This window comes from Tenrec ecaudatus, chromosome 2, assembly GCF_050624435.1.
Source record: "Tenrec ecaudatus isolate mTenEca1 chromosome 2, mTenEca1.hap1, whole genome shotgun sequence".
NCBI lineage: Eukaryota > Metazoa > Chordata > Mammalia > Afrosoricida > Tenrecidae > Tenrec > Tenrec ecaudatus.
Window position 1 is genome coordinate 69,998,054 of NC_134531.1, and position 25,790 is coordinate 70,023,843.

General features: G+C 45.6%; 1 protein-coding gene across 2 annotated transcripts in view; it reads left to right on the top strand.

Annotated features, from left to right (window-relative positions):
* Positions 1 to 25,790, top strand: part of ARHGEF28 (Rho guanine nucleotide exchange factor 28) — a 113,013-nt gene that overhangs the window by 46,987 nt on the left and 40,236 nt on the right. For both annotated transcript variants that reach the window (XM_075541167.1, XM_075541168.1), the window contains exons 6-17: positions 521 to 563; positions 3,187 to 3,310; positions 3,849 to 3,981; positions 8,187 to 8,242; positions 9,191 to 9,239; positions 11,286 to 11,430; positions 11,518 to 11,645; positions 13,238 to 13,378; positions 15,000 to 15,247; positions 19,376 to 19,498; positions 21,348 to 21,465; positions 24,036 to 24,290. In XM_075541167.1, the coding sequence (XP_075397282.1) occupies positions 521 to 563; positions 3,187 to 3,310; positions 3,849 to 3,981; positions 8,187 to 8,242; positions 9,191 to 9,239; positions 11,286 to 11,430; positions 11,518 to 11,645; positions 13,238 to 13,378; positions 15,000 to 15,247; positions 19,376 to 19,498; positions 21,348 to 21,465; positions 24,036 to 24,290 (1,563 nt within the window). The remainder of the gene's footprint in view (positions 1 to 520; positions 564 to 3,186; positions 3,311 to 3,848; positions 3,982 to 8,186; positions 8,243 to 9,190; positions 9,240 to 11,285; positions 11,431 to 11,517; positions 11,646 to 13,237; positions 13,379 to 14,999; positions 15,248 to 19,375; positions 19,499 to 21,347; positions 21,466 to 24,035; positions 24,291 to 25,790) is intronic.

Here is a 25,790-nt window from a genome sequence, read left to right on the forward strand (position 1 = left end):
TCCCGGGAGGCACAGAGCACATCTCTGAACTGGCTGCTGATTGGACTTTACAAGCGTTTTGCAGCTCTGTGAAAAGAAACTCTTTGCTGCACTGGCCCTGAAGACTTGTTCCTTGGGCCTTGCTAAACAACAGCTACACTGTTTATTGTTTTCCTGTGTTTTTGGTATTCAGCATCATGAAATTTAGTGCTGTGAATGAAAAAGGAAGCTCTGGTGAGAAATTAAAAAACCAACCAACCAACCCGCAACTCATTTCCTGCACCTCTGAAAATGTTCGCTGCCCCTCGCTACTGCTGACTGGGCCTCGAAGTCATGAACGGTGGCCTCTTCCTGCTTCCAAATGCAGTGTGGTCGCAGTCTACCCAGAGCATTGGCTTGTTTATATAAAAGGCTTGTTTCTCATTATTTCCTAACTGTTGCTTTCTGGAATGACAGAACTGGGTTGAGTTGTGTGCCTTCTAGACCAACCCAGGACTCCTAGCTTGTCTGAGTTTTCATGTTCGTATTCTGTGTCTTGTAGAGCAACGAGCTTACAGCTTACCGGAACCACCAGAAGAAAAAAGGTATTTTTTAAAAGACATTTTCAGGTCATTTGTATGTTACAGGTGCAAATATGAACCTCCACACAATTCTGTGGATATTTGTGTCACTAGGTTATGTGATGAACCTTCCTGGGATCCCTTGTGTCCTCTGCCACCCTTGACCTTGTGGGTTGGCCATCCCTTGCTTTTCAGGGCCTGGGTTTGTTGGCTTCAGGACAGAGGAGCAGCATGATACTATTTGGGGTCAATTTCTAATCATCTAAGACCAAGGGGCGGCAGTGTGAAGATCCCCAGATTTTGAAAGGCAACAGATTCTCTAAGGCTTTCTGCAGTGACAAGATAGCTCACTATAGCAGCAAGCCCCTTGTTGCTGCTGCTGCTGTTTTGTACGATTTTAACTTGATCCCCTTTTGACACAGATAAGAGTACTAACAGTTAAATTAAAAAAGGGCCCGATCACCTGGCTGCTCCCCGTGATGACTGTTGCCTGACTGGGTCACATTTTGAAGCAAGGACTAACCAATGCAGAAAATAAGCAATTACCAGTGTTCTGTTTGATTTGCAAACCCCAAAGCGTCAGACTGAAGCTTCTGTTTCCTCCTTCTTTCTTTCTTCGTAGAAGGTAAAAATAGGCTACAGCAAAAATTGGAAAATGTATGGTAGCTAAGTGGTAATATGTTGGGCTTCTAATTGCAAGGTCAGCAGTTCAAAACCACCAGCTGCTCCTTGGGAGAGAGATGAGGCTTTCTGCTTCCATAAGGAGTTACAGTCTCAGAGACCCACAGGGGCAGTTCTACTTTGTCCTAAAGGGTCACTATGAGTTGGCATCGACTTGACAGTCACGAGTGAGAATTAGTAAGTGAACTTGACGTTTGTGCTCTGTTGGCCTTGACCCACTGACTGCTCATGTGTCACACACGTGAAACAGCCTCAGGGCTGTCTGAACTGGGTCCCGAGGAGCTGACATCTGGGGCTTTCAGAAACATGAGGAAAATCTAACCATGATAAAAAAAATGGTGTAAAACCGTTTAACATATGGGTTAAAACCCGCTTAAAAAAAAATCACAGACTGCTTTGTTTTAAATCTGGGGATAGAATTATCCACCAGGAAAGGTCTTCTTTGGCTTGTTCCTGTTTTTTGTTGAGACCGGACAGGAACTTTGTAACGATGCCGGTTGTGGAAGGTGAAGAATGTCGTTTAATGTCCACTGTCTCACTTCTTGCCCCAGCCCCCCTGTGCTTCCCATCTCTGAAGTAATTTTGGAACTGTGGGACTATGCGAGGAGGTTCCAGGAGAATTGTCCTTTCCAGGGCTGGGATTTGCTTCTAGGAGTGGGCTAGAAGTAAATTAGGGTAGCTGCCTCTTTCTTTGGAGCGTAAGGTGGGTGTTTCCCCCTTTCAACTGAGAAGATCAAGGGTTGCTGGCAGCTTGGCAGAGGGACTGGCCCAAGAAGCAGACAGTCTGGTTCTGAAGCTGTATCTCTGTGTCTGCCTACCGAGGAAGTGTGCATCTGCAGAGTGTTATTTGTGCCCAGAATAAATCAAAACGAGCTCCATAGTGGGCATTTGATGTCTGTGTGTCCCAGGGCATGTCTATGAATACAGTCAACCTGGAGGATGGGTGTTGTTAGAGTGAAATGATACATTGAAGATTGGCTTTTCCTAATCTTTCATGATAAAAAAGTCTAAATATACCGAAAAACTGTCAAGAATTAGAGACCCATTCCTCACCACTCAGAGCAGCGGTTCTCAACCTGTGGGTCGAGACCCCTTTGGGGGTTGAACGACACTTTCACAGGGATCACCCGATTCGTAACAGTAGCAAAATTACAGTTAGCAACAGAAATAATGTTATGGTTGTGGGGAGGTCACCACAACATGAGGAACTGTATTAAAGGGTCGCGGAGTGAGGAAGGTTGAGAACCACTGCCTTAGAGCCTACCAGTGGTCACATTGTGCGTCTTCTGTGTTACGTGTCTGTTCATTTGTCCATTATCGATAAGCTGTTTTTTTTAGTAGTTCCTTTTTGTCATTAAAATCTGGAGAGATCCCAAAGGGAACAAACTTTGGAGATTGCCAAGGGGTGGGATGGTGGGGGGGATGGGGGTTGAGCAAGGGAGGGAAGATAAATTAATGGACTGGATTGGTATTGGGTGCTCATGGGTAAAATGGAAGAGAGTCTTCCAAAAGAAGGAGAAGACAAGGGGGGAAAAAGAGGACCTGATGCAAAGGGCTTAAGTGGAGAGCAAAGCTTTGAAAATGATTAGTGCAAAGAATGTACGGATGTGCTTTATACAATTGATGTATGTATATGTATGGATGGTGATAAGAGTTGTATGAGACCCTAATAAAATGTAAAAAAATAAATTAAATTTAAAAAAAAGAAGGAGAAGAGAAATCAAGCAGCGAGGGAAGGATGAACCATCAGTGGAGGGGGGCGGGGTGGGGGTGAAGTAGGGGTGGGGTGGGGGCTGTTGAGTGGTTTAAATTGTTGAATGCAGACTTCATCACCCGACATGTTACCCCGCACCTAATAGACAATAAAAAAAATGGAAAATCAGAGCAGACAAAAGAACAGCCCTGCACATCAGGGTTTGGTGTGCTCCGCCGCCTAGGAGCCACCACAGCGGGTTCTCTGTCGCAGGACTCGGGACGAGGACTGGGACAAGTACATTCTGCCAGTCAAATCGGAGTCTGAGAAATACAAAGTGAGCCGGACCTTCAGCTTCCTCATGAACAGGATGACGAGTCCTCGGAATAAATCTAAGGTACGGAGCATCTTGCAGCTATTTTTTTTTAATAAAACGGAGGTAGCCTGTCTTCTCAGCAGTTACTATAGTTTCCCTCTTCCCTTTAATAGAACATACCTTAGCCTTTCCACATGTGCAATTGAAAGTCTCTGTTTTATGGAACATGTCCAAGTCCTTCGCTAGAGTAACACAATTACATTTGGGGGAGTATTACATTTTGATGTCTTTTTGACTCTTTTTGCAATCTTTATATTTTAATAAGCCCTGTGGTCTAGGGATTGGGCTGCTCCCACAAGGTTTTGTGGTTCAAACCCAACAGCCGCACAACAGGAGAAAGAAGAGGCTGTTTCCACAAAGATTCGCCGTCTCAGAAAACCGATCTAGGTTTACTGTGCATTGGAAACAACCAATGGCAGGGGCTTTAGGTCTGGGGCTATATTGTGATAGTAAATGTAGAGACTTTGCTTGGATGAGTTCTGTAATAAGCTTAGCTTATAGCAGTTCTCTTTTTGATTTTCCCTCCACATTCCTACCACGGCTATTGCTATATTTGAAGACAAAAAGCAAGGATGCCAAAGACAAAGAAAAACTGAGTCGACATCAGTTTGTCCCTGGACCATTCTCTGGCCTTCTACAGTGTTGGGTTTGTGATAAGCCATTCCTGGGGAAGGAGTCCTTCCAGTGTTCTAGTAAGTTCTCCATTCTAGTGTGCACTGTGTTTGAGAATAGGATCCATTGCTAATGTGTGTGTGTGTGTGTGTGTGTGTGTGTGCGCGCGCGCGCGTGTGTGTGTTGGACATCTGCCCTAGCAATTCACCATCCCCTGACTGATAATGGCTAGAGGCTTTAGTATTTTATGTTCACAAGTATTTTCTTTCCTGAAACTCAGACTTGTGTACCTCATTGCCTGCTAGATAGATGTCCCCACTTGGATGTCTAGATGTCCCCTCCAGTATTGCCAGGTGTCAAGCTGAGCCCCCGAGCTCTCCATCCTGTGTCCACCTAAGCCCCCAGCCACTCCTGGAGCTCTAGCTCCATCCTGCCAGCCAGATGCATCTGCAAATCTTGAAGTCTTTGTATTTCTTTGTATTTCTGTTTCTCTTTCAGCCCATATTCAATCGTTCAGCAATTCCCTGGGCTCCATCTTCAAAATATACGCAAAATCTAAACACTTCTCACCCCTGCCACTGCTGTGAATGGATTCAGGGTTCTTTTGAGTTCCTCTTTAGTCCACAGGTTTTTCAAAGTTTTCAGATTTGTAGTGTTTGGGGAGGGGGCAAGGAGAGGGAGCGGCATCGGTGGGGTAAAATGAAGTTATGGACATGAGGCACAGCATGCACTTGCTCTGCAGTTTTGAATAATTGCTCCTATTTCATAGGTGTATTTTTGTTGACCATGGTAAAGGTTAAACTTTTGATTTAAGGAAGAGGATATGTTGTAAAACACGAGTACTCAAAACCCTGGTGGCCTTATTCTGTGTGCTCTTGCTGTCAACGACTGATGAGTTGTTGGTTTTCCACTTGATGGCAGTGAGTTTTGCGTGAGGTTGGTATAAATAAGGTTAGCTTAATTTGCAAATCACTGTACATGGAAACACATGGAAACACTCATTAGCATAACATTTGAATGTCATGAGTTTTCTGTTGAATTATACTTTATCTAAAATCATTCTTTTTGCTTTTATTTACTTGAACTACTCTTGTGGGTATTTGCTATTTTTTTTAAATTTGGGGGTGCATGTGTGTGTCTTTTATTTAGTTTTTGATAATCTATAAAATCACTGAAAGATCTCATTTTAACACAGGCTGTTTTTCTTGGACATTTAATGTATGTCTACTAGGGATCTTTTATAGCACCTTGCGATTGCCCTTGCTGTTTGTCTTGGGTCATGCAGTGTTTGCTTTTATTTTTTTGAAGCGATGTAGGAAGACTATGACCTTTTAATTCTTAGCAGTGATAGTATTGAGGTGCCGTGGTGGCTTAGTGGGTGTGAGTTGGGCTGTTAACCATGAAGCTAGCAGTTCAAAACCACCGACTGCTCTGTGGGAGAAAGACGAGGCTTTGTACTGCCATAAAGAGTTACCGTTTCCAGCATATACCCCTTTCAAGGGGGATGATCAACAGAAAAGTGGGTGAAGGGTGACAGAGGATGATGTATATGAAAATAATAATCTATAACTTATCAAGGGCTCATGAGGGAGGAAGGGCATGGGAGGGTGGGTTGGAACTGGGGAGCTGATACCACGGGCTCAGGTAGAAAGAAAATGCTGTGAAAATGATGATGGCAACCAATGTACAAATGTGCTTGACACAACAGATGAATGAATAGATTGTGATAAGAGATGTAAGAGCCCCCAATAAAAGTATTTATATATAAAAAAAGAGTTACAGTTTTAGAAACTCACAGAGGCAGTTCTATCTTGTCCTATAGGATCACTATGCATCAGAAATGACTCACTGGTAAATGAAGGGTTTTTTTTTTGGCATTGACAGTGTTAAGACTGTGTAAGGTGGAGGATCTAATTCTCTTTTATCCTTCCCCCCTTTTGCCTCTGTTAATATAATTTGATTTGGGGGATCCAAATTACTATGACTAATTACTTCTACAATATATGTTTAACATTCAAACGCCAATTTCTGCATGAAAATATTGCTGCCTTTGTTTTGAATTAGAACAGGATTTCAGGCACTTTTTTTTTTCTTCGAAAAGGTCATGGTGAATTTTCTGACCCTTGTGTATCTAAGACGATGGCTTTGCGTCTTTCACAAACGCACAACAGAACCCGGCGAGCTGGATCCATGGGCCAGCCTTTCCTCGCCAAGCTCTGTCATGCTGGGTGATTCCTATTTGGGCAGTTAGTACTACACTGTCACCGTCTGGGGCTGGCCTGCCCTGAATCACTGGCCTACTTCTTCAGTTTGTTTTTGACCTAAATGCTCAAGGTCTTTATAATTTTTTAATCATAATGCTATTTTAAAATACATCTATAGAACGAATGTAATTTAATTATCTTTCCTGGAGCATGGTGGGACAGTTTGAATTGCCGACTTTTAAGTTCTTCACTTTCTCAGCTTTCTAAAGTTTTTTCTTTTACAGTTGTAGCTTTGACCCTAGTCCCTGATCTATGAGTTTGAAAATTTTAGTTTTTCCATCGAAATGTGCCATCTTTGTTGTCTGTCCACTTTCTACAACATCTTCTCATTAATAAATAGGTCCCTTTCTTATTTCAAAATTCTAGAGGGGGTCTTTCCACTTTCATTTTATGTCATTCCTTTGATATGTTTGTCATCTGGATTCTTCTCAACTCAGTTTAAATTCTGCTCCCCTTCCTAAGGCTTCCTCCTCAGCTCACAAAGCTACATTTGCATCTCGCTGGCCCTTCGGCACATCTGCTTTCCCCACAGACTTGGGTCCTCCTCTATGGACAGAGCGCTTCTGCCCCTTCAGGAGAGCACACGCTTCCGGCAAGAGCCCCAGTGACGTACTGGGTTACATGTTGGGCTGCAAACCCCAAGGTCAGCAGTTCAAACAACCAGCTGCTTCTCCCACACAGTGCTCCTCTGTCCTGGAGGGGTGAAATGAGTCACAGTCAACTCACTGACCAGGAGTTTGGGGTGTTTTTGTTGTTGAGTTTTTTGATACTTTCTTCTATATTTCTGGGTTTAATGATGTTCAGGACTGGCTTTTCCTGCCGTTTTTCAGTATAACATTGGTCTGCGGTGTCTTTCATTCCCTTCTCTAAGAATGAGGAGAGAGCCGTCTGACTGCCCTCGGTTCTGCCACTGAGGGGTCATTGGCTCAGATCGATGCTTCTCTACACCTGGAGTTGGAGGGGGCCCTGAATCTAGTTTGGAGTGGGCTGTGGGGGCTTGTTTTGTGTGGCTTTGATGGAGCTAATGGAATCTTCTACCTCCCGCTGAAAGATTCTTTCTAATCAAGTTTCTGATAAGCCGCAGACTCTTCTGTCTAAGATACAGTGTGTGTGTTGGCCGGGGTGCGGAAACAGTCGTCAGGTAGTAGGTGATATAGGCGTGGGATAAGAGAGAGGACAAGATGCAACAGCCTGGCAGCCAAGAGACCGCACAGCGGTGGAGCTCCCTGCGAGGGAGACTGAGTCTCCAACCCGGAGGGTGGAGAGGGGCAGGGAAAGTGTCTTTCACTTTCTTCCAGTGAGATGGCGCCATCGCATTTTATGAAGCCCAACACGGGTCAGCTGGAAACGCTTCTGTTTGGATTTGTCTTCCCCAAACTTTGGAGTTTATAGTAATTCCTGTCCGGTCCTGGCCATCGATTGCGTTCAACACGGTTGAGAATTGGCTTCTTTCTCTTGGTCCTCATAGGCATTTTACCTGTGAGGGAGTGGGGCTTGCAGCCAGATTCCATAAACAAGGCGTCATGTTAGGGTAAATGAGTTTCCAGCTGGGCACAGACGTATCACAGAAGGGCAGCTCATATAGAGTTCCAGGTAATAAGCCCCTGTGTGGAGTAGAGGTGCCCTGGTGGCATAGGAGTTATAATACTCAGCTGTTACTTAAAGGTCAGCCGTTCAAACCCACCTGCCGCTCCCTAGGAGAAAGATGAGACCATCTGCGTCCACCAAGACTGAGTCTTGATACCCTGCGGGGCCACTCTAGCCTGTCCCAGCAGGGACGCCGTGCTGGGACCGAGGGTCTGATTCAGGACAGAGGGGATCAGAGTCTCACGGATGTTAGAAGATTCACGGCGAGTTTGCTTTGAATGATGGGGTTCCCTGTGATGGAAGTCTTTTCCAAACATTTTGAATGTTTGTAATTTTTGTAGTGATCAGTCAAAGCATGATGCGGTCTTATTGATCTCAGGTGAACTGAAATCACACGCAGATGCTTCTATGTCTCCCCTCCCCTTTTTTTCCAGACTGTAGCGCCCATGTCCATAAGGCTTGTAAAGACGCCGCACCACCATGCACCAAGGTAATCTTAGAGTCACATGTGGAGGTAATCTGGGTGTGAAACCTCTTGTATGACCCGCTAGCTTTTGCTCTCATGTGATGCGTGCAGTGATGAAGTAGCACCTGTTCACGGCGTGCTTAACGGCAAAGGGCTCAGGTGCAGCTATTTGCGTTGAAAGGTGTGGGCAGGTTAGGCTTTCTGTCAGGACGCACCGGGCTGACCCGTGAAAATCACAGCAGATGTGAATGGACTAGGGGACCCTTCAGAATCATCTGGAGGACATGTGAAAACACAGACTGCTTGCCATGTCCCCAGAGTTTCTGACCCAGTAGGTCTAGTGGGGCCTGCGACTTTGGTAATAACTCCCTGGGGGAGGCGGATGCTCCTGGTGCCAGGCATGTGCTTTGAAGACCACTGGTCTAGAGAAATGCTTGATGTCTGGGGCAAAGCTAGAGCAGGTAGAGACATCTATGATTTCAGCCACCACCACCCCCCCCCGCCCTCCTGGAATCATGTTTCAAAAATGTGTGGCTAAGCCTTGATGATATTTCTTAAGAAACTCAGAGTCACAGACTCTGCTTTAATGGAAACATGCATTGTGTCAGGTCAGCAGAGTTGAGCTGGCCTACAATTTGCCATCCCAGTGTTTAGAGAAGTCGGGAGGAGAACTAGGAGGAAGGGACAAAGCAAGAGCGGATGGAAGTGACTCTTGGAGCCTGGGCCCAGCCACACAGACTGGTCATCCCTGGCTCCCTGTGGTTTGTCACGAGCCAGGCCTGTGTTAAAACATAGGCCGACATTCTATGGACACCGCACTTTTGATCTGCATCGCGTTTCTTTTTACTCGTTGGGAATAAGCAAAACAATGAAACCGGTAGATAAGGAGTCCTATCCAGAGCAATGGTGTGGACCATCTTGTAGTCAGCAGTGGTTTGGTCTTACTTGACACGACTCTGGTCTTCTTTCCAGAAATCCCAAGAGAAATCCAACAAGACCAAGCCACAGACCATCCTGGAAAGTAAGTGATGTGGAAAACAGCAGGAACCTCTTTCAGTTGAATACATTCCACACAAATTCCGCCCCCCCGCCCGCCCAGTGCAAAATGCTACCTGCCTCCTCCTGTGTTCTCATTGCTTATTTCATGACATGTGCTTGGCATAGGTTTTCATCCTTCATATACATCAAGAACGGCATGTGCCAGCCGACAACTGGCAGCATCGCGAGGGCCACAAGGATGTTTTGTATCAGGGAGGGATCTAAGGAGGAGACCCAGCCATCCTGCCGAAATTCCAAGATCCTGCCTACTGTTCAGTTAGCTGCCACCTTGGGGGGGGGGGGGCGGGAAGAAGAAGCACTGAATTAAATGTACATCTTTTATGCTATCTTAGCAGTAGCACATATTTACCTCTAGAAATGCGTACTACATGATTGTTCAGTGTTTCGGAGGCAAACACAATCTTTCCGTTTACAGGTTGGTCCCTGACATCCATTCCTTTAGGGACCTGGCACTTGTTTTCAGTCGTGCTTGAGATTGGGACCGTGTTAGCACCTTTAGGATGATGATGGCATTCGGAGACATGCTGGAGGGTAGTTCACATGTTGTTAGACTTAGGCGCCCCCTGCCCTGAGCTACGTACTGCGATAAGGAGCCTTGGTGGTAGAGTAGCTACCCCTTGGGCTGCTGACTGCGAGGTTAGCCCTTCAAAACCAGCAGCAGCTCTACGGGAGGAAGATGAGGCTTTCTACTCTTGTAAAGATGATCAGCCTCAGAAGCCCACAGGGGCAGCCTTCTCTCTCCTGCAGGGTTGCTATGAGCTGGAATTGACTCGATGGCAGTGAGTTTGTTTCCACCCCCACCCCCCCCACTGGAATTTCTAGTCATCGTCTGCAGCACTTGGCAGTTCTTCATATTGCATGTAGGGACCAGTCACATCCAAATCCTCTCAGCGTGAGAATCCTTTGTGAGATTTTTTTGGGTGACAGCTTTTGCCATTTCTTCTGCCTCCAATGACCTTGCTTGATGGGTAGTGGGCATTTTAAGTGCGTGATAATTTTTCCTTTCATCATGGCAACAAAGTGTGAGCCGTATTTTAGAGACACTTTGATGAGGGGACTATTAGGTATGCAAAGTCAAGGTCACTCGCCAGTGGGTGTGATCTTGCACAGGTCAAGCCAGCAGGTTTGGGTCCATGTCAAATATGCATCAGCTGTGACTTAACTGACCTCCCTGCCACTCAGCAGAGCCCCAAGACCTCAGCTGTAAAGTTCGCCTCAAATTCAGAAGGTGAAGTGTGAATATCCAAAACATATGAGAATTGGGAGTAAAAAGCCCTTGCTTTCTCCCTCTCCACGTGGAGTCGTGAGAGTAAAGTGTGATCACGGTATCAGTGCCCGCTCACTTCTGTTGGCTGCTGCGACTGTCGTCGGAGGAGACTGGACATCTCTTCTAAGAGCCATGTCCAGCACCCATCGAGTTCCATGCCCGTGCTGCTTTAGAACTGTCCAGAAAGGTAGCAGAGTCCCATTTGGTGTTCAGCAGGTGAAGAGGAAGCAGCCAAGTTTTCCTCATAGGGTTTCATTGGCCTGAACTTCGTATGCTGCCCAGAGCCATCTCCTACGGCATTCCATTCGGTTGACACCCGAGTGCGCCCTGCTTGTTTATGCGCACCGCGGGCTTGCTCCTCGCACGGCTAATAACACCTTGCAGCCGTGTAAAGCCGGCTCTGGGGAGGGCAAGCAGTGGTTTATAGGAGAGCTGGTCCTGTGCTTCCCCATTCCACTTCCCTGTTGGTTCGTGTCACCCCGAGCCCCGACAGTCTGCAGCTGGACGAGCTGCAACACACTCACAGCATGGGTGCCGGGAGGGTGTGACATGGAAGGAGTGTTCGAGGCAGGTGGCAGGACGTGGCAGGAAGCCTGGTTTCAAGGCTGAGCATGCGGCCCATTCCACGTGAGTCATTTCAGTGCTGAGCTTTCTGGCTTTGGGGTACTGGACGATGGCCTACACTTGTTGTGATGACTGTCCCTTTATGGAACCCCCTGAAACTTCCATTCTTATTCTCAGACTCCTCGTTTAGAGACATTCCACAGCCCGGCCTCTCCCTGCACCCTTCTTCCTCCATACCCATTGGATTGCCAACTGGCAGGAGAGAAACAGCGGGCCAGGCCAATTCTTTGTCCAGAAGCGTTCCAGGCACCGCCTTGGAAAGGTAAGGCTCAGTGCGTTTACCCCTCTGAATGCCTCGGGGCTGCTCTGGAGCTGACTTCTCTGTCCTCTCTCCCTGCCTCCATCCCAGCTTCAGGAGGTCAGGGCCACCCTTGGAGTCTGAGAGTGACAGTGGCCACTGGAGAAGCAGGTCCCATTCTGATGAGCTGATACAGTCCATGGGCTCCTCGCCCTCCACAGACTCTTTCATCATGGAAGGTGAGGAGCAGATGCCTGCGCTTTTCTTTGGGCTGCCGTGAGCGTTTATTGGAAAGGAACCGTCTCCAGGGTCAATTGGTGGGCGCCTCCTCTTCCTGAAACGAGAGTGTTCTGTGATGTCTCTCTGGCTTAGCGCAGTGTTTCCCAAAGTGGGCGACAGCGCTAACCTGGAGCTGCAATGATTGGGGGGAGAGGTGAGGGGGACTCTGTAAAAACAGATACCTATGCTTTATCCTAGATCATGGGCTAGCATACTGTTTTTAATTGCCAGGGGATTGAGTAATTTTTTTTGGTTTGAAAAGAAGACAGTAGGTGCAATACGTTTGGGAACACATGGTTTAGTGTCTCTTTATAATACAAATTGGGATTTTAACTCCAGAGGAGATGAGCCAAGGAAACAAGATGCTTATGCCACATGCACGTATTTCAGCAAGGTATGTCACAGACGCAACGAAGAGGACAGAGCACCGTGGGTGCACGTTGCCATTTACAAATGTCTTATCGCCACTGGAAAGCTGAAATAAGATCGCACCTGAAGGTCCACTACTTCAGTGCGTTAAGACCAGATTGGCCTAGATCTCTGAGGTTCTTCTTCCTATCTCTCATCTTCTACTTCTGGGGGAGCAGAAGCATTTTTCACCTGTGTTTTGTGGGGTTGGGCATAATGTGGAGCTCAGCGATCATATCCAAGCTGTGTGGCAAAGGGAACAAAAACCCAGCGAAAGGAGAGTGATCAAGAGGGAGCCCTCTCCTGCCAGGCTTGGCCTCCGGAATTTGCATTTTAAGTCCAACGTCCTCTCTCTGTTAGTGCTTTGGGGTTGAGATCTCTTTAGTAATATGCTTGGGGAAAATCCAGGAGCCCTGATGGTGTAGTGGTTACACATTGGGCTGCTACCCCCAAGGTCAGCAGTTTGAAACCACCCACCTCTCCATAGGAGAAAGGTGGGGCTTTCTAATTCTGTAGAGTACAGAACTTAGGAACTCACAGGGGCAGTTCTACCCTGTCCCACAGAGTCACCGAGTCGGCATCGACTCTGTGGCAGTGAGTGAGTCAGGACTAATGGGATCTCCTTTTCCTGAGAGTAGTGCGTGCGTGCATGCGTGTGTGTTGTCTAATTCTGCCAGAAAAACCTGTACTCGCATGTGACCAGTAAACGCAGCGAGCTGAAGGAAGAGCAGAGCCAGTGGAGCAGCACACACGTGTGATGGACTAACTAGTGCAGAATCACCCACGACAAAGGCAGTCAGTGGGTTCAGAAGCCTACGCAGACACGGCCAGGTCCAGGGTTGCCCCCAGATACAATGAAAATAGAGTGGGTGAACGAACTACTGCTTCCCCCTCACAAGGCCTGTATTGTGGCCTGTCCGCACACCTTCTGTGCTTCCTGCCCTTTTCTTCCTGGATCAGGGCAGCAGTCTGGCGCTCAGCTGTCTCAACGTCCATGGACACTATGCCGGCTTCGTTGCGTCTGTGTCCCCGCAGGCTTATTTCTGGGGATGAATCCACGAGCACTGTGCTGGGGGAGCCTTGTTTGTGTTGTGTGAGTGTTACTACACACCCGGCCCTTCCTTCCCTTCTTCACACATCTTAGATGTTGTGGATTCTTCTCTGTGGAGTGACTTCAGCAGCGATGCCCATGGCTTTGAAGCGGAATCCTGGAGTCTCATGGTGGAGCCTTCCTTTTGTAGCAGGCAGGAGAGAGAGGTCACCAAAAGGCAGGACGTCATTTTCGGTAAGTGTTCCCCACGTGGCCCCGGATCGGTCGAAGCATGGTGGTGTTGAGGAAAGTGCACGGGATTGGAATCCACTTTGATAATTCTCTAGGTACTCGATCGCAGATTAATTATTCAGTTCCCTTGAACCTCAGTATCTCCCTCTGTAAAACAGGGATCATGTCACGTAGGTTTAAGTCATGAGGATGAAATGAGGCATTGGATGTTCCAGGTTCAAATTTAAGAAAGATGTTTAGAATTCTGGTTGCTATACCCTCTTTCCAAGTGTATGTAGGCTTAGCCCGTGTTCTTTTGATGACTTAAAAAATCCCAGTGACCCCTTAGACCGCTGGGTAAAGGGGGCTGCTACACATGGTTGTACAGTGTGTGTTGCACAGCCGTGGGCTGCCGTTCGTGATGGCAGCCAGCGGCCAGCAGCGTTGGATTAGAGCCGCGCTCAACCGTGGGCTCCAGCCCCCACTGTAGAACCCACCTGGGGTGAGATTGCTACATTCATGCCCTTGGAAATAGAGGCCAGGGGCCATCTGCATTAGGGAAGTCTACATTTTATGGTTAACTTAGGAAACTATGTGGCTTTGGAAACAAAGAACAAGAACAACAACAACAAAATGAACAACAAAAACCTTTTCAGGTATACCAGGGGGCTTCAGAAAGTTCCTGGGGGGAAAATTCCATGATATTTTCATCCAGTTTTTTTCAACCAGTGCTAGGTTTAACTTTTAACGGATGCTTGTCAGTTTTCCAGAAAGGATTTTTGTATTTTACATTCCCATCGGTAGTGCATGAGGGTCCTAATTTCCCCACAAGCTCAATACTACTTGTTTGTTTGCCCTGATTATTGTCATCCCAGCGGGTGACATGTTTCTCATGTCCTTGTTTTGATCGGCACTTCCTTGTGGCTAATGTGACCGAACGTCTTTGCACGTGCTCATTAGTCATTGGTATTTCTTGGTTGGAGGAAAAAACAATTCCCCCTCCAAATCTTTTGCCTGTTTTTTAAAGTGAGTTGTCTTTCCTTATTGGGTGGTAAGTATTCTTTATATATGCTCAATTCCAGCCCCCTGCCTGACAAATGCTTTGTAGTTGGTTCTCCCCCTGTGCTGCTCTGTCGGCTGACTTCACGTTCGTCACAGGGCCCTTCGATCATAATACATTTCCCCTGACCCTGGAGAAAGTGGAATTTTGAAGACAGATCCTGCAAATAGAAGGGATCAACAATTAGCCTTCTTTCAAGAGCTTTATCATACTGATCTCCCCACTGTAATTAATTGTGCTCATCCTGAATGCAAACAAGCAAATCAACTGAGGGGGAGAGAGCCTTCAGGAGGGAACCAGACCTGATCTAAAGATGCCAGCTGCTTATCGGATCAGAGCTGCAGATCCATCAGATTCTGATGTGTTTGGCTTCTCATATACTTCTTTCAGTGTCTAAGAGTGGGGGAAATCATATCACCATTTGGGTTTGAAGGCGACGTCTTATGCATGCGACTTGCAGAGTGGCACGTCATCTCTAAGCATTTCTCCTTTTTATTTGCATAACACGCCCTGTTGCCATGCGAGGGCCAGCCCGCTGAGGTCCTTGCTGGCTCCAGCGTGTTTGTTTCTGCTCCTGTGTTTCAGAACTCATGCAGACGGAAATGCATCACCTGCAGACCCTCCTCAGCATGTCTGAGATCTTCCGAAAAGGGATGAAGGAGGAGTTGCAGCTCGACCACAGCACGGTGGACAAGATCTTCCCCTGCCTCGATGAGCTGCTGGAGATCCACAGGCACTTCTTTTGCAGCCTGAAGGAGCGAAGGCAGGAATCCTGCGTTGGCAACGACAGGAACTTTGTCATCAGCCGCATCGGCGATCTCCTCGTGCAGCAGGTAAGAGCGGGCGGCTTCAAGGCTCCCACCTCAACACCCAAACAGCTCGCAGACCCTCCCGGTGTCACAAGTCTATGGAGACATGGGGTTGGTTCCAGGACTTGAATTGCCCGATGGGCTTAGTGGGGTTTCATTGATTTGAAATTCAGATGTCTGACAGATGCCAGCCAATGACGGATTCATTTTCTTACAACTGACAGTCCAGTGACTTTGGCTGGATCTCCCCTGACCCTCTTATTCCGTTTAGTCAGGAGTCACAGTCAGAAATGGAAATTTTTACTAAGACTTTTTGATGTGCAGGACTGTCTAATAGCATGGCTTCCCTAGTGGGCATGGTGGTAGCCTCACCAATGTCTTCAAGACAGATGGTGCCTCACGGGAGCAGCAGGGGAGCATAGCTCATGTGGAAGCCCCTGAGTCTAGGTTTAGTATGGGCAAGACAAGAAAATCTCACTAAACACGGTACTTCTTAGCTATTTGGGATCCCGGAGGAAACTGTGTGAATGAGCCAAGTTAATAACAACAGGACACTAAAAAAAGCTGCCTTTGAAGATTCTTAGTGATCTCTGACCTGTTGGAAGAGACTCCCCATGAAAGCGATGCTCATGTCGTTGTACAGGTTCGTGGCGCCGGCTGAGCCTCATAGCGATCCCATGTACAACTGACTGCAGCACTGCTTGCTTCTGCTTCATCCGCACAACTGTGCCTGTGTTCGAGACCATTGTTTGTTTTTTAATCATTTTATTGGGGGTTCGTGCAACTCTTATCACAGTCCGTCCGTCCATCCATCCATCCATCCATCCATCCATCCATCCATCCATCCATCCATCCATCCATGTGTCAAGCACTTTTGTACAGCTGTTTTTCTCATCATTCTCAAAACTTTTGATTTCTACTTGTGCCCTTGGTATCAGCTCCTCATTTTTCCCCCTCCCTACCCGCTCTCCCACCACCCTTCCCCATGAACCCTTGATTCTTCTATATTATTATTATTTTGTCGTATTGTATACTGTTCGGCATCTCCCTTCACCCACTTCTCCACTGTCTGTCCCTCAGGGAGGAGGTTATATGTAGATCCTTGTAATCTGTTCTCCCTTTTGCCTTCACATTCCCTCCACCCTCCTGGTATCGCCACTCTCACCACTGGTCCTGAGGGGTTCATCTGTCTTGGATTCCCTGTGTTTCCAGTTCCTATCTGTACTGGTGTACATCCTCCGGTCCAGCTAGATTTATAAATTAGAATTGGGAACATGATAGTGGGAGGTAGGAAACATTCAAGAACTATAGGAAAGTTGTATGTTTCATTATTGCTACATTGCACCCTGACTGGCTTGTCTCCTCCCCACGGCTCTTCTGCAAGGGCATGTCCAATTGCCCACAGATGGATCCTGGGTCCCCACTCTGCCCTCCCCATCATTCCCAATGCTATGCTTTTTTTTTTTTTTTTGCTCTTTGATGCCCAATACCTGATCCCTTTGACGCCTTGTGATCTCACAGGCTGGTGGAGACCATTGTTACAACCACTGTCAATCCATTTTGTTGAGGGCCTTCCTCTTTCATTGCCCCTCCACTTTGCCAAGCAGGTGGCGTAGTGGCTACACATTGGGATACTAACTATAAGTTCAGCAGTTCAAAACCCCCAGCTGTTCCATGGGAGAAAGACAGGGGTTTCTATCCCATAGTTATAGTCCAACACAAAGTCCCCAAGGAATGAATCCCCCAAATAGACTGATGACTTGGGGGGCAGTACTTGGCACCTCATCAGACCTGGTTGGAAAACATTAATAAAAGCCAGGTGATAGACCTGGAAATATTTATAGACTTTACATTTTCCCTCTTATTATTATTAGTTAATTTTTTACTTAAAAAATTTAAAATTTATTTTTTAATATATCTGGCTATATAAGATTGGCAGGATAAACAATCCCAAGGAGACACAGACTGTTGGTTCTGGCAGAGCATGGGAAAGGAGTTGCGGGAAAGGGAACAGGAGGCTAACAAACTCAGGGACAAGGGAACAACAATGGATCTAAATTCGATGGTTAGGAGGTGGAAGAGGGTCTAGAATGCCTGATGGAGTTTGATTGATTTTAATGTAACTGAGAGGAATTACTGAGAGCTGAATGAAGGGTGAACATGATAGTGGGGCAGGAGGATAGTAAAAGGAAATAGAGGAAAGACCTATGATGTAAAATCTGTATAGAGGTATAAATATAAGCAAATACATATGTAAATATATTAATATATATAGGGGTATTGGTTTATGTACATATATTTATAGGTTAAAGTATTAAGATAGCAGGTGGATTTTGGGCTTCTACTTAAGTATTCCCTCAGCACAATAACACTTTGTTCTAATAACCTGACACTGTGTGATACTCACTTTCTCGACATGATTGTGGAAAACAAAATGGGTGCATAAGCAAATGTGGTGAAGAAAGCTGATGGTGCCCGGCTATTAAAAGAAATAGCATATGGGGGTCTTAAAGTCTTGTAATTAAACAAGCGGCCATCTAGTAGGTGAGCAACAATGCCCATGTGGAAGAAGCCCATAGCCAGTGTGATCAGGAGGTGTTGATAGGATCAGGTATCAGAAGATCAAAACCAAACAGTTATATCAGTGTAAAGGAGAGGAGTTGAAGTGAAGACCCCAAGCCCTCTGTAGACAATTGGACATCCCCTCACAGAAGGGTCCCACGGAAGGCATTATTCAGTCAGGGTGCAGTCTAGCATCAATGAAACGCACAACCTTCTTCTAGTTCTTTGATGCTTCCTTCCCCCACTATCATGACCCTACTTCTGCCTCACAAATCCTGCTATACTGGAGTGTGTACATTGGTACAGATGAGAGCCTTTGACACACAGAAGCCAGGATAAATACACTTCTCAGAAACAGAAATGGGAATAACAATACCATGAGGGTAGAGGGAGATGAGGGCGGGGGAACCACTAGCAATGATGGATGTATAGCCCTCCACCCCCAGGGGGATGAACAACAGAAACATGGGTGAAGGGATACAGTGGATGATGTAAGATATGAAAGGCAACCATATATATATATATATATATATATATATATATATATATATATATATATATATATAATTTATCAATGGTTTCTGAGTGCAGGAGGGAGGGGAAAAAGAGCTGATAATAAGGGCTCAAGTAGAAAGATAATGTTTTGAAAATAATGATGACAATATATGCACATGTTTGCTTGATATAATTGATTTGTGGATTGTTAAAATATCTGTAAGCACCCCCAGTAAAATGATTTAAATTTAAAAAAAATTAAAGCAATTTAACCATGGAAGTATTTGGTATGTGAATACTATATCAAGAAATCTGCTGAAAATGAAAAGAAAGAAACCACGCTTGGCCTGTGGTGATCATGGGTCAAGGACGGAGAGTTTTTGCTTCGGGGACATTGAGGGCATTTTAAAGGCGATAGAACCATTTGGAGAGGGATATCAATAATGGTTGTACAACACGAAGAATATAATCAATGGCACTGGATAATACACACACAGTGGAATTGGAGAATGTTTAGTTGGGTATATTGTTCCACAATTAGTAAAACAATAATTACATGACTGACAATGAGTACACGGAAGAAGAAAATGTTCTAGAATTGAATGTGGTGATAATTATACAGCTCTTATTGATAGGATTGGATTATTGAATTGTATGACATGGAGATGAAGTGCTAAAAAAATGTAAAAAAAAAAAAAAGAATTAGTCTGGGAAACCCACAGGGACAGTTCTGCCCTGTCCCATAGAGTTGCTATGGGTCAGCATCAACTCGATGGCAGTAAGCATGAGTATATATATATATTCATATATATATATATATATATAATATCTATAGAGGTATAACTATAATGTAAATAAATAATAGCTATATATTTTCATTTGTCTATTAGATAATTACATTATAATGTACAATAGTAGAATATAAATCCTTCCTTTTCCCCCACTCTTACCTTACTCAAAATTATTCTGGGGAAAAAAGATCTTAAGTTCACAAATTCCACTATTTCTTTTATATAAAAAAATTGACTGTGCTTTTTTAGTGTTCATTTCAATGGCTAAATTGATAGATTATTATTGAAATTTTATCCTTCTTAGTTTTCAGAAGAAAATGCAAGTAAAATGAAGAACATATATGGAGAATTTTGTAGTCACCACAAAGAAGCAGTCAGTCTCTTTAAAGAATTGCAGCAGAATAAAAAGTTTCAGAATTTCATTAAGGTCAGTATTTCTAAAGCCTGTTATCAATTGGTGAGCCGGCATGAGGCAAATGGTCCCCGCTCTGCTCCTTACATGACTTCACAAGTTCCACATTTAGGTGCTGTGTATTTATTTGTGTTTTAGGAGAAGGAAGCGGCAGTCAGCTTGTCTTAAAGATGGAAACCTATATTTTCCTTGTGTTCATAAAGTATTTGTCCCACATCATTTCCTTTTTATATCTGTGAAGGCATGTCTCCCAGCTTCTGAGCATGTTTATAATATCCTGAGAAGCAAGTCCGTGCCCTGACCAGTGACAAATTAAAGGAACTAAAATGAAAATAAAGAGGGGATCCATTCTCCAAATAATAGGGGCATAGGAACTGTGTACAGAGATGGCATTTGACACATGGGGAGAAGACAGTTTTGTCTCTCTTTATTTTCTCTTGTCATCAGACCATGGCCTGAGTATTTCCAAACAATGCTCCAAGGAACTTGGGCCTTCTTCTTGGCCAGTCTGCTTCACCAACTCTGAAAGGTGCACTCTTACACCTTCTTATGTTGAGTTGGAAAGTATGTTCTGGTAACTTCTATCACTGTTGCTGTATTCGCCCTGGTATATGTGTATAGGAGGGGGTGGCAGAGGGAGTGTCAAGGAATAAAGAGAACAAATTGATAGGGCAAACTAGCTTGGCAGGTGTCTTCAACACACACCACCACCACCCCACACCAAGGGGAATTTCAAACATACCAAAGACAGAGAGGATAATTCAATGAACAACCCATGTATCCATCATCCAGTTTCTGTGCAAGAACCAGCAACTCATGACCACTTTGACTTTGTTTATGGTCCTCCCCCATCCCTATTAGATTAATTCAAAGTTATTCCCCCCAATCATCTTTTTTTATATGTAAACATTTCAGTATGTCTCTCCAAATGGTATGGTCTCTTTACATCAATTACAATGGACATGCCATTATCACACATAAATAAATGAACAATTCTTTAATATCATCAAATAGGTGGCTAGTATTCAAATTTCCTGATTTTCTCAGAAAATTGCATTGATTAAATGATCTGGTCAAGAGTCACACCTTTAATGAGTCAATTATGAAATCTCTTTAATGTAAATGTCCCTGTTCCACCTTCCCTACTTTTTGAAGAAATCTGTCGTATGAATTTCCCCACAATCTGAATATTTTATCTGGCATTTCAGGAATGCCCTAGATTTCCTTTTATCTTTTTCTCTTTTCACCTAAGTGCATGTTGAAGATTTGAAAACATAAGAAGCACTTTGGGAGTTTAGAAAGATGTTGCTTTGTTTAGAGGCTACCTTAAGTATTATACACAGCCCTGGTGGTATAGTGGTTAGGCATTGGGTTGCGATCCGTGTGGTCGTCAGTTCAAAACCACCAGCAGCTCTGAGTGAGAAAGACTGGGCTTTCTACTCCCTGGAGACAGTTCCAGTCCTGGAAACCCACAGGTGTCACTGTGCACTCAGCATTGACTCAGCGGCAGTAAGGGAAGTGTTTTAATGAATAACAACAAATGCGGAAGAAGACTTGTTGGAAAAGCAAACTGTTAATTGAAAACTGACATTCCAACTCTTATTATCTTTCAAAGTGTTGGCTAATTGTTAATCTTAGTTGTAGAAGCATTGGGATTTATTTTGGGATTCATTACAGATGCATAGAGAAAGGTAAACGTCTTGGGATCTTGGCAAGTAGGCATGGAAATTAAGAACGCTTTGTATAATTTAGGGACAATGAATATGTGTTTAGTTTGACTAGAATTATACTGTAGCCATTTCCTTGTATTATTAAATTCATGCCTAAAAATTACATCGGGTAGACTGTGTCTCCATGTTTGCAGCTCCAGAACAGCAATCTTCTGGCCCGGCGCCGAGGAATCCCTGAGTGCATTCTGCTGGTCACTCAGCGAATCACGAAGTACCCTGTGTTGGTGGAGAGGATTCTGCAGTACACAAAGGGTGAGTGAGCATTTCTCTAAGAAACGTTTGCCTCTTTTATTGCTATGCGGCACAGCCACCGCGGAGAGTGACTCGGTGCCTGGGGTGGGTCTGCGTGGAACTGCGCTCCAGAGAGTTGAGAATGGTGAGTTTTTCGTACGCCAGGCTTTTCTTCGGAGGCGCCTCGAGGTGGACTCGAACCTCCGACCGTCTAGTTAGCCGCTGAGCGAGTTAACCAGCCTCCGCGTCCAAAATAGCTTTCAATCTGTGCGATCTCTGGTTCACCAAGTTTCTCACTGAGGTGGAACTGTCCAAGTATTAGGATTTAGATTAATTTTGAAAGCTTATTTTGTACAATGTGACTTAGCAAATTGTTTGGCTACTCCAGAGTAGCCCAACCAAAGGCGCCTCTTCACACTTTGATCCATATTTCCCAGTATTCTGACTGTCTCAACACTGCCTCCTCCTGGTCTTCCTACAAATGCCAAATGCTGAATGCTTTGATTCAGAAAAAACAAACAAACAAACAAACATACGAAAGAGCTGTTTTGGATCCCGTTAAGTCTGTTCAATTTCAGGAAGTGATTGTTGACTCCTTTAAGATGGTCCTAATGTATGTGGTAGGGGAGCCCTGGGCCATCATAAGCGGCTGAATGCAAGGTCAGCAGTTCAAAACCACCATTTGCTCTGACAGAGAAAGGGAAGGCTTTCCACTCCCGGAGAGAGCCATAGTCTCAGAAACCCACAGGGGCAGTTCTACTCTGTCCTGTGGGGTCATGCTGAGTCAGAATTGACTTGATGGCAGTGAGTTCAGTTTTTGCAACACATGTGGCTGTGATTTCAGTGAGGGGGTTAGGAGGTTTGTGTCTGATTGGTTTACAGATGCCTCTTGAAGGCCCAGAGCAGTGACTGGTTCAGAACTGACTCTCGATACCTGAATACATGTTAGTGCACCGAATAAATAAGCAACACTTCCCCTGCCCTACCTGTAGCCTAGCTTGTTGGTCTTGAGTAAAAAGTTGCCATCAAGTGGTGGTGTGTATGGTTGGCCAAGACTTGGCGGTCCAGTGGGGAGACCTGGGTTGCTGTCGTATAGACTTGGCTCTGCCACTCCTTAGTTGGGCAAGTGAAGGAGACCAGCCTCGTTTTCTCAATCACAAAACGTTATTCTTGTTTTATGGAATGATGAGGATGGAACGAGATTGTCCTGCAATGAGCCCAGTGACGTGCCTGGTATAAATGAGGCGCTCAGTACACGGGGGCTGTTTTCATTCCCATAGTTCTGGTCAGTTGACTTGGAGATCATGAAAAAAAGCTAAAGTGCTTATTCTAAATAAAGACCAATCAAATCCCTCAAAACCAAACCAACCTCAAATTTCCTTAAATCTCTTTGTTTTTTTTTAATGTATGCATTTAGGTAAGTGAAAATGCTTGCTTCTGGGTGGCACTATTGGGTAAGCACCGGACTGCTACCAGCACGGTCAGTAGTTCCAACCCACCAGCCCCTCCCAGGAAGAAAGATGAAGCCACCTGCCCGCTAAAAATGTCCAGCCTCGGAACCCCCGTGTAAGGCTGAAATGGACTCAGTGGAGTGGTTTGGGGATCATTTTTGCCACTCCTAGAATTACAAGTTAATGTAGTTCATTCCATAATGTAATGTAAAACAAAATATAAAGAATGTAAAGAGAAACCTGTATAAACTCGTATTATGCTAATATTAACTTCCATAAGTTAAACATGCAGCACCTCAAAGACCAAACCTTGGCCTCTTGCCTCAGGCCAGCTTGTGCTGCTCCGAGAAGCAGCCACGCCGATTATTCCGGGCCCAGCGAAAGCAGCCACGCCGATTATTCCTGGCCCAGCGAAAGCAGCCACGCCGATTATTCCGGGCCCAGCGAAAGCAGCCACGCCGATTATTCCGGGCCCAGCGAAAGCAGCCACGCCGATTATTCCGGGCCCAGCGAAAGCAGCCACGCCGATTATTCCGGGCCCAGCGAAAGCAGCCACGCCGATTATTCCGGGCCCAGCGAAAGCAGCCACGCCGATTATTCCGGGCCCAGCGAAAGCAGCCACGCCGATTATTCCGGGCCCAGCGAAAGCAGCCACGCCGATTATTCCGGGCCCAGCGAAGGCAGCATTTTGGTTTTGATTGCTTCCTCGGTGTCGGAAACTCCAGGGCCAAAAACCCACCGCGATTGAGGCGAATAGACTTACAGCAATCCAGTAGGATTTCTGAGCTGTGCATTTTCACTGAAGCGGACAGCCTCATCTTTCTCCCGAGGGGCACCTAGTGGGTTTGAACCACCAACCTTGCAGTCAGCAGTCCAGAACCTAACACACGGTGCTCCTGAAGGCTCTCTCAGGTCCAGTCCATAGGGTGGCAGAGGAGACACTGCCTCCTTTCAACAGACCTAACAATTGTCCCTGTTCTTCCAGGCCTTTGGGAATCCTCATTGTGACTGTGATGGCTGGGTTTCTCCAAGAACAGCCCCCCTTCATTGTCTAGCGTTCTTTCTGATGCTTCACTGTCCCCGTCATTCTCTTATTCACGGTCACCTTCTTTCCTTTGTGTTTTCTGTTCTCTGATGTAGAAAGAACGGACGAACACAGGGACTTGTGCAGAGCACTTTGCTTAATTAAAGACATAATTGCAGCGGTGGATTTAAAAGTCAGCGAGTATGAGAAAAACCAAAAGTGGCTTGACATCCTGAATAAGATAGAAAATAAAACCTGCACCAAGCTGAAGAATGGGCACGTGTTTAGGAAACAGGCGCTGATCAGTAAAGAGAGGACCCTGCTGTACGATGGCCTCGTTTACTGGAAGACCGCTACTGGCCGTTTCAAAGGTAGGCCGCCTCTACCGAACGCTTCGCACGTGCTGCTTATGGCACAGAGCACGGCATCTCCGAGGAAAAGTGCTGCCGAAGTGCAGGGACCCACACGCCGGGGCTAGCGGAGAGAGTCCTGCAGGGCTGAGCTGAGATCTGCGCTAGGCAGCTGTGGCCAGGGCTAAATATCTTTGGAGGGAGTTTCTTGCCCTCCAGGAAATATATATATATATGCACACGTGTGTGGTATATGATATATGAGTGTGTACACATTTATACACTTGTGATGTTTGCAATGAGGAGACTGTAATATGATTCTGCTCGTGGTGTGTTCACAAATCTTCTGGCAAGCATGCTGAGTTGAAAATAAGGCATCAGAGCTGCGGACTTAGAGTCTGCTATGCGGCACATCAGCCCGGGGTTCTGAGGCCCTGAAGGGGAGTCGAGAGAGGAGCGCAAATGGCCCTCTTTGTTCATGACTAATGGGGGGCATAACCATGCCCTCGGACACTGTGGTACACGCTTCTTCAAGGCTATTACTGGCTAATAGACTTTCATGTACTCTGGTAAGTAGATTATAGTTAAGCCCTCTCCCTAGTCACCCCCATCCCCACCCCCCCTACGGAGAAGAACAAAAATCAAATGCCATCGCCGCCCACCACAACTCATAGCAACCCTGTCCGTGGCAGAATAGAACTGTGTTGCCTAAGGATTTCAGTGGCTGATATGTTTGGATGTAGCTACCAGGCTACATCTACGGTTGCTTTGGGTGGACTTGACCCGCTAACCTTTCAGTTAGTAGCTGAGCAAGCTAACCATGTCTCCTATCCAGAAACATCATAGTCTGAAACAGTCTGGTTGAATTCTTTTTAAAAAAATCGTTTTATTGGGTGCTCTTACAGCTCTTATCACAATCCATATATGCATCTATTGTGTCAAGCACATTTGTACATATGTTGTTATCATCACTTTCAAAACATTTTCTTTCTACTTGAGCCTTTGGTTTCAGCTCATCCCCCCCTCTTTCCTCTCCTTCCTCCCTCATGAACCCTTGATAATTTATAAAGTATTATTTTTTTCCGTGTCTTACACTGACTGCTCTCTGCCTTCACCCACTTTTCTGCTATCTGTACCCCAGGGAGGGGGTTATATGTAGATTATGGTGAATTATTCCCCTTTTCACCCCTCACCTTCCCCGTATCCTCCTGGTATTGCTACTCTCATTATTGGTCCTGAGGGGTTTATCTGTTCTGGATTCCCTGTGTTGCGAGCTCTTATCTGTACCAGTGAACATGCTCTGGTCTAGCTGGATTTGTAAGGTAGAATTGGGGTCATGATAGTGGGAGAGGGGGAAAGAAGCATTAAAGAACTAGAGGAATGTTGTATGTTTTAATGGTGCTATAATGCACTCTGATTGGCTTGTCTCTTCCTTGTGACCCTTCCGTGAGGGGATGTCCAATTATCTACAGATGGGCCCTGGGTCTCCACTCTGCCCGCCCCCTCATTTACATTGATATG